The following is a 16,056-nucleotide window of genomic DNA, read 5'->3' as shown; positions in this document are numbered from 1 at the left end:
AAAGATTATCGAGATCCGTTTGATACCCTTTTCGGTCTATTTACCGGTGTCTTGGATTATAAGTGACGTGGATTCGTTACGCGCAATCTTTTTTGAAAAGAGAATTTGTTCGTAAACCGTGTCAATCAACATTTTTAATAATTTAATGGTATATCGAATGTTTGAAACGGTCACGATTCTTCTTGGTCTTGTGCCCATATATGATTTTAGTTTTTAGAGAAGAGCAGTAATTATTTACTGATTCACGTCGTAATACTGACGACGGATCATAAATAGAAATTTGATTCTATGCTATAATATATTTTAATAATATGAGAGGTCCGGGATACCAGGTAGTGGAAGGATATTACAATAATAAAATTTTGTTATTTCTTTTTAATGAACAAAATTAATATATTCTATAAATAGTGTTTTTAGATAGAATATTGCGAGAATTGCAGATATTCTTTGTAACAGAGAATTTTATGTCTTCGCTTTGATTATACAATATAATTATAAGTCAATACGCTTTGTTTTGCGTTATTGTCTTTAGATCACGATTTTCTAAGTATACAAATATTTGAAATTATTCTAAGTTCTCGACTGATATGCGTTAGTTGCGTTATCAGGTTCGACAAGCTAAAGCTTCGAAAATATTCTAAGTGTTTTACCTGCTCAAGGCGTAAGTTGCTCAAGAGCAGGGATTAGGCGCTTTAGTTGCGCTGGCGCTTAAGTTGCGCTTCGGCTAGTGAGCTCAGATAGCCCGTACATGTCCTTATGAAGGCCGCGGAGAGAGCGGGTATCGCGCCGCCGAAAAAACTCATCGAATTCATACTTGGACACGTACATTCACACCTATATACAAAAATCATTCAGACAAGCATATTTTAATGCGCGCGCCGCGACCCCGCTGCGTCGCTACTCCTTCTCTCGTGCCGCTGCGCTCGCCGCTCGCTATATACAGATATACGCGTGTGTTGCACGCTCTCCCCACTCTATCGCTGTTTCTGCTGCCGCCGCTGGCTGGCTTGTGACACTGCTGATGTTATGCTGCTGCTATGAGCACAGCTGTGACTCGCAGCGTTGAAATGAAGAGTGGGGGCCTTAATATACTCGCATAAAATCTAAAGATTTATTCAACAAAATTTAGTTTTGATAAATTTTAAAATTTTTTGCGGAGCTTGTACGGGGTGTTACATCTTATGATTCAAGATTTGATCAGTTTTGGAATTACTAGAAAAATAATTTTTTAAGACAGTTTTTCAAACTGAGTGTTTAACCGTAATTGAATTTTTAATCGCTGCGATTTACTACCCGTCGCGCCTTTAATGACTTTACCACATACCGGTAGTGTTGGACAGGATTTGAAAGATTCATAGTTTTGATGATAGAATTCCTCTGATATGGTCGTTACCTCGCTTCCCGTATCAACGAATGCATCGACTTCGATATTTTCGATGATTATCTTAATTTCTGGGCAATGAGATATTTCTACTTCGCGACCGGCCGGATTAATATCGTGTAATAGCTCATTACGCGGGTCCTCCATAATAGACGCGATTTGTGTAGCTGCATCTGTCTTCCTTTGAGGTGGAAGCGCATCCGCTTTTGATGCAGCTACTGCGTTTCCCGAAGATGATTTAGTTATATCTTGGAAACAATTAAGACATCAAGATCATGCGGATCTTTTTCAGAGGATTCGTTATTTCCTTGTTTTTTGCTTTTGTTTTGCGATCCCGACCCCTTATCGGATGTGTCGTCCGCGGTTTGAGTGGCGTTTATATTATGTCCCGTCCACGATTTTTCTGTCCTGGGTTATTGCCTGGTGGCTTATTAAATTGAGAATTTTTCGCCTCGTTATTACCCGTGGGAGGGTTGGAGGGTTTTTGATTTTGATCGTTTTGCTTACGGCGCCCTCAACTCCCACTCGTGCTCAAAACATCATCCTCGGTAGAAAAAGCCAATTTCCCCCCCCCCCCCCCCCTAGTTGCACAATATACTATTCTAATTCTGACAAGAATTTCATTGGCCGTTCGCTCGACAGACCTTTGAATTTTGGTGTTGCTATTTTTACCCGTCTGGCGATATCTGTCGTTGTTTCCGAAGAGCCACTGTTTCGTTTTATTAAATTTTCGAATTGCGTAGATTCTTTTGCCTGAGCTTCGATTATTTCTTGTATCCGTGCACAGTTCAGTTCGAGAGGCTTTAGTTTCGATTAACTTCCGTATTTCTTCAAAATCTGATTGCAATTTAGTATGCTGGTTAGAGAGAGTATCATAATCAGTTTCGACTGTTTCTAATCTTGTTTTCATTCGATTATGGCTCTGTTGTAGGTTTTCTAAGTCAATGTTATTATTTTCTCCTTCGTTTTTAATTTTTTCAATCGCTGAGGCAAAAGCATCTATGCGCTCAATCGTCTCGAACTGTTTATTAAGTGTTTATTTTTATCTTTACTTATATCTTTACTTGTGTTTAAAAAAGTGGTTTTTGCCAGTGACTCTCCGAGTGAATCGGTTTCTTCGTTAGATTCTACAGTATCTAGACGTTCCTCGAGTGTGCTTTGTTTCTTATCTAATATGGCAAGCTCATAGACTACAGCCTTTTTCCATTGAAACTCTTTCTCCCCTGTGTCTGGGTTATGATCATTTTGTAATTTCTGGATGTCTTCCAGTATAGCTAATTCCGGGTTGTCCAGGTGGCCTCAGCTATTTTGAAGATTAAATAGTAAGACTTCAGACCAAGCTAAAGAAAGGTTTATAAGCTGTTTAGTAATATGTATTAAGAAAAAATTTTGTCATAAATTTTATATATTTGATTCAGTTATATGTTGGGATTGTTGGGATTGCCATATAGATAAGAAGTGTCAGATGATATTCGAGAGATATTATTGCAGGTTATACAGTGTTTTGCGTAGTGTTAGCTTGCTGATCCCGTCTGTAATTTTCGAGAATTCTATTTCGAACGAGTCTAATCTTTCATTAACTTTCTGGAATTTTTTAGCCGTGTGTCGCGATAGATTCTCGATTATTTTGATCGTCTTGATTTCTCGTTCGAGTAAGTCATTTAACTCTTTTTCCATACGGATAACATGGTTGTCGAGTTTTAACACGTTCTCGTGGCAAGTGTTCACTTTGCGTTCTAATTTTACGAGGTATTCATAATGCCGATCATAGCCTTTAGCTAGCTCATAAATTGCTTCACATAAGTTGTCGAGTAGATTATGTATCTGCAGCTCTGCGAGCAGTAATTGTATCAGGGGAATCATTGAAGACTTGTTACTCAAAAGTATTTAAAAATCAAATTAATAGGAGGCGTTTCAATGATATCCCTGTACGCTGTATCTATCTAATTTTAGACTCGGGTCCCTGTCCGAGCACCAATGAAACGGTCCGGTTTATGTTAGCCGTGAACAGCGAATAAGTTTTGTGCCCAAGTAGTTGTTAAAGAAGATATAAGCACACCCGACGAATATAGTTAATGACCAAGGATCATCCGACACTAAGATTGATGATCAATGGTCTGCGCAATTAAGAGATGCTTCGGGAGGAACCACTATCTCACGTCCACATCTATGTATTACCGGCTTAGTCAAGGCAGGGATCCACAGTCCTATCTATGAAAGAGAAAGACGAAGGGGTGGGAGGTGGATAAAATCAGGTTGAAACGACCTTAATTAGAGAAGAGAATCATTTATATATTTGTGCATAATCTACAGAAGATCGCAAACTGATATTCTATTCGGAGAGAGGGATAACCCCCCGGATAACCTTTCAAGAGCACTATGCTCGTTGCATACTGAATATCCAAACGATTGGTCGGTAGATGAGATCAGCAGCTCATGCTATCGGCCTAGTTTCTTCATCAGAAAGCGAATGACTCCGTCAGCGCAGCGGAGCTCCTTTAATATCCGGAGCTATCCCTCTCTTCAATGCTGTGGGAGCTCCCTCAACAGCCCTGCGTAATCAGGAGTGGGGATGTCCGCCATGTTGGTTGGAGCGAGAGAGAGAGAGAGAGAACGACCTCATCGCATGTCGCGGCCTGCAAGCTGTAGAACGTTTCAAACGCGTGAACTGGCAAGTCATACGAAGAAGTTAATAAAGCATTTCCCGAAGAGCTGGTGGTTATCATTACCCTCAGGCTCCAATCCTCGAGAGAGTAGGATTCTCACCTAATCATCCTGACATACAATCCTACATTGGTGACCCCGACTTCAAGAAGACGAGCGAGTGGACCCTCATCCCGTCGTCTCCAGGAGCACCGCTTCTTCTTCAAGGAATTGCATCATCCACGTCGGCGGCTTTCTTGCCGCGGTCAGCCTGGCCAGGCGATCGCCGTGCCCCGCTACCGTGCTCATCGCTTCTTCAGCGGCCTTTTTGCCGCGGTCAGCCTCTCAGGCTACCGCCTTGCCCAGTCAGCGAGTTCTCCTCGTCGACTGCGTTCACGCCGCGGTCAGCCCTTCAAGGCGACCGCCTGTGCAGTAACGTCGTCCAGCCCTTTATGCGGCATCATAGCCGCGGTCAGCCTCTCCAAGCGACCGCTTTCACAGCCGTTCCTGCAACTCTCAGTAGCGGCGGCACTCCAGGCAGCTTTCGCCGTCGTGTCTCTCACAGCGGATCGTCTCGGACATCCTCGAGTCATCGTCATCGTCATCATCGTTGCCATCGTCGTCGTCAGCACCGTCCAGCTTATTTTGCGCATTAAATTAAGGTATTTCTAGTGTTAGTTTAAAGTGCGGTTTCAAGAATTCGAATCGAATTTGGCTCGCTTCAGAGAAACGGGCGGCCATCTTGGATTTTAGCTCGCGGTTTTCTCGTGACGCGCGCGTATCACGGGTTGCAGCTGTCAGGCGCGTTGCTCGCTCTGCCTGAGCTCGGCGCTCACTTTTCGCGGAATTTCATTAGAGTAGCGGTTCCTCAACCGTCGCGAATTTCACGCAGCGGCGCTTTAATTGTAAGAATTCGTCATCGCGCGCACATATTCACACGATCTCGTCTGCGCACGCTGATCGTAGCGGTTAGGTTAGCTCTAGTTTGTAAGTTAGATTTTTTTACATTTGTGATACGCCGCGTGCATGCACCAGGTTAATTTGTACTACGCATTGCGGCGTAATTAGGTTAGAAGCGACAATGCCGGAAACACCGGAAGAACTCGCGACTCGCCTACAACGAGAGCTGGATGAGGCCAGGGCTGCGATGGCGCATCCTATCACTCGTGTAGAGGCTTATCGTCCCCCCAAACTCCCGGCGTTCATCAGAGCTGACCCGGGCATGTGGTTCACTCAGGTAGAAGCCTCATTTCGGCACGCGCATATTACGGTTGAAGGAACCAAAGCGGATTGTATTATTGAAGCGCTCGATCAGGAGGCAATGATTAGGGACATTGCTCTCATAGAGCCTCAGCCTCCAGACGTGTACGTTCAAATTATGAACAGATTAATTACGGCTTTTTCGGCTTCCACTGAGAGCAAACTCCGTAAGCTTCTCAAGGGCCAAGTCCTCAATGATGGCAAGCCATCACTCATTTTAAATAGGCTTAGAAGCTTCGATGACGGTGCGAAATGCGATGATGCCATCATCAAATCCGTCTTTCTTGAGCAGCTTCAGCCTAATCACAGAGCAATTATAGTTGCATCCGACATTAGCGATCTCAACAAGTTGGCCACTCTGGCAGATAAAATTGTCGAGAACTCTCCGTCAGAGGCTCGTCTCTCTGCGGTTAATGTTAACTCGGACATCTCGTCCTTAGCTTCAGAAGTCAAGCGGTTAGCTGACTCTTTTGAAAAAATTTCCACCCGGTTTAACTGTAGACATTCGCAACCGTCGTCTCGTTGACTCGGTTACGTCGCTTTCATCCGTAGGTTTAATCAAAATGGTTCCAGTTCTCGGAATCCATTCGGTAGCTTGTAGCTCTAAATGTGCTCGACTTTTAGCCCAGTTTCCTAAAAGAACAGGCTCAGTTCCGCACGATCCTCAGTTCAAACCTGACATCGTTCAGCACATCTACACCACGGGCCCGCCTGTCTCTGAGCGTCCACGTCGACTTTCAGCGGAAAAGCTCAGTTCAAAGTCTGGCAAGACGCCGGCATCTGTAGGCCTGACAGCGGTCCGTACGCTAGCCAGTTACACATGGCCTTGAAAAAAGATGGGTCTTATCGTCCTTGTGGCGTGTACTGTGCTCTAAACGCACAGACCGTCCCTGACAAATACCCTACAGCGCACTTGTACGACTATACCAGTGAACTGCATGGAAAGAAAATCTTTTCTTCGTTAGATCTCTTAAAAGCTTTCAATCAGATTCCTATCGCTCCCGAAGACATAGAAAAAACTGCGATAATCACACCCTTCGGTTTATTCGAATTCATGTACATGACCTTTGGTCTGCGCAATTCCAGCCAAACTTCCAAAGGTACATAAATAGAGCGTTAGGAGATTTGAAATTCGTATTCATCTACATTGATGACATTCTGATCGCCTCAGAATCCATAGAAGAACACTTCGAGCACTTGCGCATAGTTTTCGAACGTTTAAACAAATTCTGTTTGCGCATTAACGTTGACAAGTGTACCTTCGCTGTTGAGGAACTCGTATTCTTAGGATATTCAATCAACTCGCAAGGCATTCGTCCAACTCAGGAGAAGGTCAAAGCGGTGTTAAACTTTCCCAAACCCAGCACTGTAGTGGAGCTGCGTCGCTTTCTTGGCATGGTGAACTTTTATCACCGCAACCTCCCTCACGCTGCAGAGGCTCAAGTTCCTCTAAACGCGTATTTTCGCGATTCACGTAAAAATGACAAGCGTCCAATCGATTGGACTGCAAAAACCAGCAAAGCTTTCGAGCAAATCAAGTCTGATTTTGCCAATGCTACCTTGCTTGTACATCCTCGCTGTGGCGCAGAACTTCGCCTCGTTACAGATGCTTCTGACGTAGCGATGGGTGCCGTTTTAGAGCAGAAATCACTCTCGAACGAGTGGGAACCTTTAGCTTTCTTTTCTCAAAAGTTTACCCCAGCTCAGCAGTTGTACAGTACTTATGACAGGGAACTCACTGCACACTTTTCCTACATAGTTGAGGGCTGTGACTTCGCGATTCTAACCGATCACAAGCCACTCATTTACGCTTTTGTACAAAACAACGAGAAAGCTCATCCGCGTCGTTTGCGTCAGCTAGGATTCATTTCTCAGTTAAGTACGGGTAATGGTTCTCGGCCAAAGTTAAGGAAGGCTGGTGTAACCCCTGTGGAGGCGTGTTTGGCAGTGTTGAACGCGAAACAAAAATCGAGCAAGTGCTTATCCCAATCTCGATGGTCCTGACCAATAAATGCACATATCATAGTTTTTAATACTCTATTAACCCTTTCGACTGGGTTTGCTTGCGGCCTATAGAGAGGTGAGTTCGAGTGGTGGATTTTAAGTTCGGTAGCTAGAGATGACATTATGTTATTCACGAATTCCGTGCCGTTGTCTGTTAGTAAGACGCGAGGGGTTCCCCATCGGTTAATGACTAGGTATAAAAGTGCATCTTTAATGTTCTTTCCGGTAGCTTTTCTCAACGCCCTTATTTCGACCCATTTTGTAAAAAGAATGAATTACGAGTACGTATGCCATGCCAGACTTACTCGTTGGAAAAGGTCCCATTATGTCCGCCGCGACTACTACCCAGGGGTGCTCGATTACTCTTTGACCTAGATGCCCCGGGGCTAGCCTCTGTTCGACTTTCGTGCGTTAGCATACGTCGCAACCACTGATGTAATACGTTACATCCTTAAACATTCCGGGCCAAAAGTAATCCTACGATAAACGCGCGTATGACTTTTCGATTCCCGAGTGTCCCGCTTGGGTAGTCTCGTGGGCTTCAAAGAGTGCTTTTTCCCGTTCTATCGTTTTTAGGACTAATTTCCATTCCGAGCCGTCGTTAGTTATCGCGTCCAGTACCGGATTTTCGATCCTGTGATATAACCGTTCGTTAATACATTTCCAGTCTAAGAATTTTCTCGGATTATTCTTTACGTCCTCGATACGCTTATCATACCAGTCTACGGGGGTATCGGAAATAGAAGCTAGCGTTTCCGTTGTACTTTCAAACATTCGCGACAGTGCATCGGGCACTTGATGTAGGGCTCCCTTTCTATGTATTACCGTAATATCCTGATCCAGCAGTAGCATTGCCCACCTCCCTAATCTACCTTGAGGGTTTTTGAGGTTTTGCAACCACAGTAAGCTGCTGTGATCCGAAATGACCGTAAACGGGGATCCGTCCACGTAACGTCTGAATTTCTCACACGCCCATACGACCGCTAGGCATTCTAGTTCCGTAGTTGTGTAATTTTTCTCCGGACTTGAAAGGGTTCTACTTGCCTACGCAATCACGTGTTCTGTATCATCGATCGCTTGGGTCAAAACTGCTCCCAGCCCTACCATGCTCGCGTCTGCGTGGATCGCAAACGGTTTTTCAAAATCTGGTCTAATTAGGATAGGGTCTGAGGTTAGTAGTTCTTTTAAGGTGTCAAATGCTTTGGATTGCACGGGGCCCCATTCCCATGTTTGTTTCTTATGGAGTAGTCGGGTAATTGGTTCAGTTATCGTCGCGAATTCTTTGATAAAGCGACGGTACCACGATGCCATTCCGATAAAGCGTCTGACTTGGCGCAGCGTTTTCGGTGGAGGGTAATTTCTAATGGGTGTCACTTTTTCGGTGTCTATTTTCAACCCTTCCTCGTTGATAACAAAACCCAAGTATCTTACCGACGCGCAGCAGAATTCGCATTTATCTCTGTTTAGCGTTAAGTTCGCGCCCTTGAGCTTATCGAGAACAATTTTTAAATAACGAAGGTGATCATCAAATTTTTCTGTAACTATTAATATGTCATCTAAGTAATAGAATACGTGTGGTTGTAGGCCCGGGCCTAATATTTTATCTTGCAATCTTTAAAATGTACTTGGCGCGTCCGAAAGGCCAAAACAAAGTCTTTTGAAATGAAATAAAACGCGGCCCGGTACAATGAAAGCTGTTATTTCCCTGCTCTTTTCCTCTAATAAAATTTGAAAGTACGCTTGTTTAAGGTCTATTGTCGAAATATAGCGCGCTCGCCTTAGATTATCTAAAATTGCGTCCATCAGTGGGAGTGGATAAGCGTCTTTCTTTGAAACTTGATTTACTTTACGTAAATCGAGGCAGAATCGATATGTACCGTTGGTTTTCTTTACCATAACTACGGGTGATGCCCAATCGCTATGTGAAGGTTCGATGATGTCCTGACTTAGCATCTCGTCCACTTCCGCGTGAAGTGCCTGTTCTTTAACTTTCGAAACCGAATAGCTACGTTGTTTAATTGGGGGGTGTCCGTTTACGTCGATTTTATGCTGCAGTACCGTTGTTAGTCCTAATTTTCCCGTGTCAGGTGGTAACTCGCGCCTAAGAAAATCACTGAGCCTTTACTCTTGCTCGCGGTCCAGGTCTCTTAGTCCGCAAGCCCGAGAATCGGTTTCCGTCATTGCGGTTGTCATGGGATGGTCGAATGTAAAGTTTTCCTGTCTATTACTACGGAAATTCCACGTGCATGTCGAGAAGTCTACATTTATTTCGAAAATTTCGAGAGCGTCAATACCAATCAAGTCATAGTCCAGTTTGTCAAGTACGCGTACCGTTAACTGTTTCGTCACTCTTTTGATTTTAATTGATAATTTGATCCCGCCTTTAATGGGTTCTACCGCACCCACAGCTGTAGTTACATTCCCGCGTATATTATTAATTAATTCTAGGCCGTAGGTCATTGCGCGATGATAAAGTTCTTTTCCGATGAATGTGCCTGAAGCGCCCGAATCTACGAGAGCCAGTATTTCCTATTCAAGCGTAGTGACTTTTAAGTACAGCAAATTATGTCTCTTCTTTAGCGGTAGCACGTAAAGCGTCTCGTTTTCCATTTCTGTGTCATTATCTACGATATCTATTATGTCCGAAAAATATTCTTTGAACGTTAAACTTTTTAGTGCGAGAATCGAATCAGTCAGTTCTGGATCAATCATCGGTGCGATAGCTTCGTCGAGTTCGCCTTGTCTGTGTGTTGTGTCATTAATCGATACTTTAGGGGCGGTTAGACTATTTATGTCGGTCGCTCCCGCCTCCCTGGGCGACCTCACTTTCCGTTTCCCGAGCAATTCGGACAGTCTTTTTAGATAACACCTAATCTACCGCAGTCATAGCAAAATATGTTTTTGGGGTTGCATTTCGGGCAAAGCTTTTCTACCGTTCCCTGCTCCCCGCATCTACGACAGAACACCCTCCGTAGACCATTGCACTCGCGCGCGAAGTATCCCGATTCTCCGCAGTTATGACATCTGTCTGAGCGTACGCCATTTTGATCGGATCTGAGTCGCGAATTCCCTTGGGGTTGCTGATTTACGGTAGCGTTGTCATTTCTATTTTGTCGGTAATTTGTGCGTTGTCGGTTATTTTGTCCGTCTCTTATTATTAGATTTGCTAGTAGATGCTCTGTAGAAGCTCTGTAGATGTGATAGTTTTCGAGAAACACAAAAAACAATAGTAGCACGTTTCTACAAAATTTGTAAAATATTTGTATAAAAATTAGATGTATAGTTCATTATAAGTAAATTTTTTATGAATAAAAACTTTCGAAATGTACATTTAGCAAACATGTAGAACGATTCAAAATCGTCTGAAATGCATGAAAAACACGGTTCTACAAGTAGGTTTTTTCCCATGGAACTTAGAATTTTTTCAGCTGCGGAACTTAGTTAATTCACACACTTGGTCAGATGAGATTTTGTCATAAGATCTCAGGTGAGATCTCACCTGAGATTTATCAATAGGGAAGAGAATCCTACCGTTATAGATACTACGGATGTTAAAAGTATTTGTATTTTCATGAAAGTTCCTCGAAGTATGTACATCTTGCCATTACCAAATATGTTACATTACTAATATCAAAACAGCATTCTAGATAAATGAAATATATTTTGTAATAAAAAACATACAAATTTAGGAAATACTTATTTAGTACTCCTAACCACAAATAAACTTCCTGATGCTGGTTTTCTCTCTCTCTATCAATTAAAATTTTTATTATTCTTGTACACTTATTGAAAAGTTATTAAAATCAGCAATTTACAATTTTAAAAATATATAAATAATATTCAAAAAGATTCTATTAATCTTTGCCAACGATAGAATTTATCACTAAATATTAACAGTACTTTTGAATAATTATTTCGAAATAACAAACACGAACAATCTAGCATTATAACCATAATAATAATAATAATAATAATAATAATGTTTAAACAGTTTATTAAATTATAGCAAATATAAATCCAAAACAATATTTGAAAGTAATAAAAGGTTACATGCTTTTCACCTGAAAATCGTCTGCTAATCAAATACGAAATTGACCGCTTTTCCCTTGAAAATCACCTGGAAATCATCTGATTATCACTGAAGCTTTTTCAGTAGGGGATAGAATACTCACCTAATATAATTTAAATTAAAGTTCTATAAAAATTCTATAAAAAATTTATTTCAAATGAATCGCGCGATTTTTTTCGGTAGGATGACAGTTGGTTTAAATATTGCCTGATGATTGCACGATAATCTTGCGAGAAATTTTTTACCTACTTTTTTTTCATGTATCGCGCGAAATTCACGTGAGAAATCGGTTGCAAACTTTATGCGATTTTTGCGCATTTGTCACTCGATTTTTTTTTAGTAGGGAACGCCAATGTTAGATAGCGAGCGCAAAGCGACGCAAGGCGGCAGGCCACCGCGGCCGCCAGGCCGCGTATCGCGCGCTAGTTAACTTTAAACTCTTAACTCCTGATGCGTCTATTTACCCTCGCAATATATTCGCTTTAAAAATGGAGCCGATGCCCCACTGAGAGAACGTGCTGATAGCAGAGCAGGCCAATAGCTGAATAAACTCAAAATAAATAGTATACGCACAAATAAGCCTCTCTCTCTTCTATTTCCTTGCACTAAAAATCGATTGCATCTTTCGAATATACAAATAATATTAGTCCGTAATCTGATCGTAACGATTGGAGTGACGTCTCATTTTACTGGTCTTTGAAGACAGTCAATCCAAAATATGACTCAAGGTGTTTAATTTAAATGAACATACGTAATAGTTGTAGTATTTTACGGTGACTATTGGATGCTGTTCTTAAATAGATCGTGAAGGTAGTCGTGCGCTGTCGGCGCTACGACTTTGCGCGTCGGAGCTTTGCCATTGTCCATATTTACAATACTAATCACCCCTTAGAATTACTACCCGGTGACAACTATTAGAATTTTAGAGATGACTGGTTTTGAACTGGTTTATAAAATATTTTTCTGAGCTAACTGGTTTCCGAAACCTTCGTTAGACTAGGATTAGCTACTTCTTCTCAACGGTCGAGAACGGATAATTTAAATAAATTAATCACTAATGTTTTATATTACGACGAAATAGTACGTTGTTTATCTACAAGATACGTTTGCCCTTCTATAGCAATATATATATATATATATATATATATATATATATATATATATATATATATATATATTAGAGCTAGCAAAAAATGCTCGCTTCCCTCGCGATTTACAAATTAATTGTGATGATATTTAAGGGGATGTCGTCCCAAAAAACACTCTTTTTCTATTACATAAAACTTTTTGAATAAAGTTTGCAAATGAAAAACCAAGTCTGTAGCGCCGTAGTGTTAAGTTTAATGACTCGTTCTACCGAAAGAAAAATTCGATCGGACTTTCTGTTTTTCTAGAAGTTTGAAAATACAAAATACTCCGTGGTGAATTTGCGAAGCTTTTGCGCCGACATCCCCTTAATTATTTGACGTGAAAACAATTGAAAAAAAAAACGTTATGAACTGCAGATGATAGCAGAAAAATGTCAGAATTGAGACACAGATAACGGTAATCTTTTGTTGTCTTTAGCTTTATCTAGTTTGCTAGATACTTTATTTGGAATTTTTTTTCAGGTGTAAAATTTTCCAATTTAGAAAATAAATAAAAAAATGAATACAACAGACAATAACTATTAATAAGTGAAGACAACAGTTTTTACATAGCTCAAAACAGTTTTCTTCATTTTATAATTGCTGTCTTCTACGTTCACTAGTTTGTTCCCAATCAAAACAGCTATCTTCGGATTTCTACACATTTTTCTTAACTTTTTTAAAAACACGCCTTTAATAACAAAAAAGAAAATTATAACTTTTAAAAAAGTACAAGGTTAGGCGAGTTTGATATATTCCGCAACGAAATAACAGATAAAAAAGAACTAAGATCAATCAACCAAAGTCAAGTTTATTATATTCCAACATAATGAAGCAACAACATTTTTTTTGGTCAATAAAGGGCTTACTTAACTTAAGTAAAGTTATATACTGATCAATTAGAAACAACTCACAAGATACTTACTACCTAACTTGCCATGACCGTTTCATTCTGTTTAAGACAAGAAACGCATTTTCTTTTTTATGGAAAATGCGAAACTTAACATAGAAGTAAATAGTAGCATGGGCACCGCGGCTTCGTCTGCTTCTCAAACTCGCCTTCGTGATAATAGAATGAATCTATCAGTAAACTAAAAACAACTGAAAAAAACTAATAATACCTGTTGATAACTGTTGACTTTGTCTTAATTCCGACATTCTTCTGCTGAACATTTCTGTTTTAGTCTGAGATCTTCAGATGGAAACTGATATGTGCAGAATTTTTGTTTCGCCAAGGATCAATATAAGTATGGAAAATTATGTAATTTTATACAAAATCATATTTTATATCCTAAGATGAATTCATTTTATTATTATTTTTTTTTGATACTTATCTACATTATTAAATAAGACAATATTTAAAATATTACGATATAGTAAAAAACGTTAAAATATTTGAATATTAAAGTAAACATATATAATACATTAATGAAAGTATATAATTTATGGTAATATTTGTTTAAAACATCTATTTGATTATAAGTACTAAGGGGCCTCGAACTGTCTCAGTCCAGAAGGGCCCTGTTTATTGTAAATTAACTTTATTGTAAAACACGTGCAGAAGGCACGGCTCGGCCGACTCAGATCATGCACGTGTTTTTACACGAGCCCGCGGAGGCGGCGTAGGAAATAACACACGAGAAGTTTAGATAAGGAAATGTATATTCAATTGTAACTATACACGGAGGTGCAAACGCCGCACACTTCGACGAACGATAAAGAGAGACGAGAGATATTACCCTGTCGACGTGAGAGAGTGAGAGTGCAGGTACTTACAACTCAGTAGTGGCAGTAGTACTTGACGCAACGGACGTGGTCCAGTCTCGGACGTGGAGATGTAACAGTTCGGACGGGCGTCGCAGCAACTCGTCAATAACGCACGGACGAATATCGTTCGCTCTCGAGATGCTCGCAGGACTTACAACAAATCCGCGTATATAGTAGCGCGAGCTACTCGTGTGGATAGCGCAGCGAGACTAACTCTAGTCGCGGTTCTCCCGGCCGTCGGCACATCGTTGTCATATCTTGCCAATACTGTGCGGCCAGGCGGCAACCGCGCTACCTATGCTCTCACTCTCTCTGGCTCTATCTTGCCTCGTTTCTCGTTCTCGCTCGTTTCGGCGCTCGTTGGCAGCTTGCTGAAACAATAATCTTATTACAATTAGTACATGATTAGCCGTTAGACATTTGACGTGCACTCGGCCGTCACAAAGCTAAATAAAATTCAATTCAAATTAATCTAAATAAGCCCAAATTACAAAAGGGAGTTGAAAATTTAGTTTTGGATATTATCAACACTAAGGCTTTAAAATTCAATTAAGATTTGTCTAAATAATAACGAATAGTCTTTTTAAATTTAATCGACATTGTTTTTATTATTTTAGGTTGGGACCAAATTCAAACAATTGATTCATTATTGCACAAAGGAGGCTATAAAGGATTGATAACACCCGATGTTCGACGAAGTGTGAAACTTACCAGATATCAAAGTGAAGAAATTACTGTTAGTTATCAAGATTATATGAAAAATTGGTATAATCTGCGCTGCTAACACTTGATCAAGGAGTCCAAAATTTTTATAATAATACATTTCGTATTCTTACTTTTATTCTTGTCTTTTGACTGTGTCTAAACTAAAATCTAAGTCTAACTAAAATCTTTATTTTAACTAATAATTAATTATTAGTTAAAATAAAGATTTTAGTTATCAAGATTATATGAATAATTGGTATAATCTGCGCTGCTAACACTTGATGAAGGATTCCACAATTTTTATAATAATACATTTCGTATTCTTACTTTTATTCTTATGTCTTTTGACTGTGTTTAATTATTAATTAAAATAAAGATTTTGTTTTAAGATTCTAAGAAGTTTGCATCCTATGGGCCGTCAATTTAAATAAAGTCGCAAGAAATAATTTTTTGGCTTCAAAAGTTTATTTTTGTATAACAAGATTTTTCCACGTAGATCTTCTCAAACAATATATATATATATAAATATAAATCTGAAAATCAGTTTTGTCATTCGCCCCGTATAAAGAGTTTCGAAGCAACCTCCTATACCCAGGGCAAACGCCTATTAGATTTTACCTATACTTTTTACCAAAATGGTAGGGAGCCAAAGATGTCAATTTCGGCAATTTTTAGGTTTTCAGCACAAATTAATTAATTCATAGCTCCTTAGGGCAGCGTTTTTCGCTATAGACATTAATACACTCTTTTTTGCAAAATTTTCTCACCTTTTCAATAAAAAAAACCCTTAAAGTGATATATATATATACACACACATGTGTGTGTGTGTGTGCGTGTGTGTTTGTGTGTTATACCTATCTTATAAGCCATTTAAACCCTAATATTGGTAAAAGTAAGATTTCGATCCAGACTACGACCACGACAAAATTCACGGAGATACCCTTTTATAGTGCAAAAGTTCCTGTATGATTCCTAGAATGGCAGAGACCCTGTATCTTTGGCTAAAAATAAAGATATTCATAAATTTATACTAAAATTATTAAAGTTTATATGTAAAGCCTATGGCAAAGCTTATGAATTGCTTGGAGCATTCCTAAAAA

At 40.1% G+C, this 16,056-nt stretch overlaps 1 protein-coding gene across 3 annotated transcripts in view; it reads left to right on the top strand.

Annotated features, from left to right (window-relative positions):
- Positions 1-15,352, top strand: part of Ammecr1 (Alport syndrome, mental retardation, midface hypoplasia and elliptocytosis chromosomal region gene 1) — a 109,003-nt gene extending 93,651 nt beyond the window's left edge. For 2 of the 3 annotated variants that reach the window (XM_031928215.2, XM_031928216.2), the window contains exon 4: positions 14,869-15,352. In XM_031928215.2, coding sequence (XP_031784075.1) covers positions 14,869-15,035 — 167 coding nt within the window. In that variant the 3' untranslated portion in view covers positions 15,036-15,352. 3 annotated transcript variants of the gene reach the window in all.
- The last annotated feature ends 704 nt before the right edge of the window (positions 15,353-16,056 follow it).

The sequence above is a fragment of the Nasonia vitripennis genome (genome assembly GCF_009193385.2).
Source record: "Nasonia vitripennis strain AsymCx chromosome 4 unlocalized genomic scaffold, Nvit_psr_1.1 chr4_random0005, whole genome shotgun sequence".
NCBI lineage: Eukaryota > Metazoa > Arthropoda > Insecta > Hymenoptera > Pteromalidae > Nasonia > Nasonia vitripennis.
The sequence above is the reverse complement of the archived record's forward strand: the minus strand, read 5'-3'. Positions and strand labels throughout refer to the sequence as shown.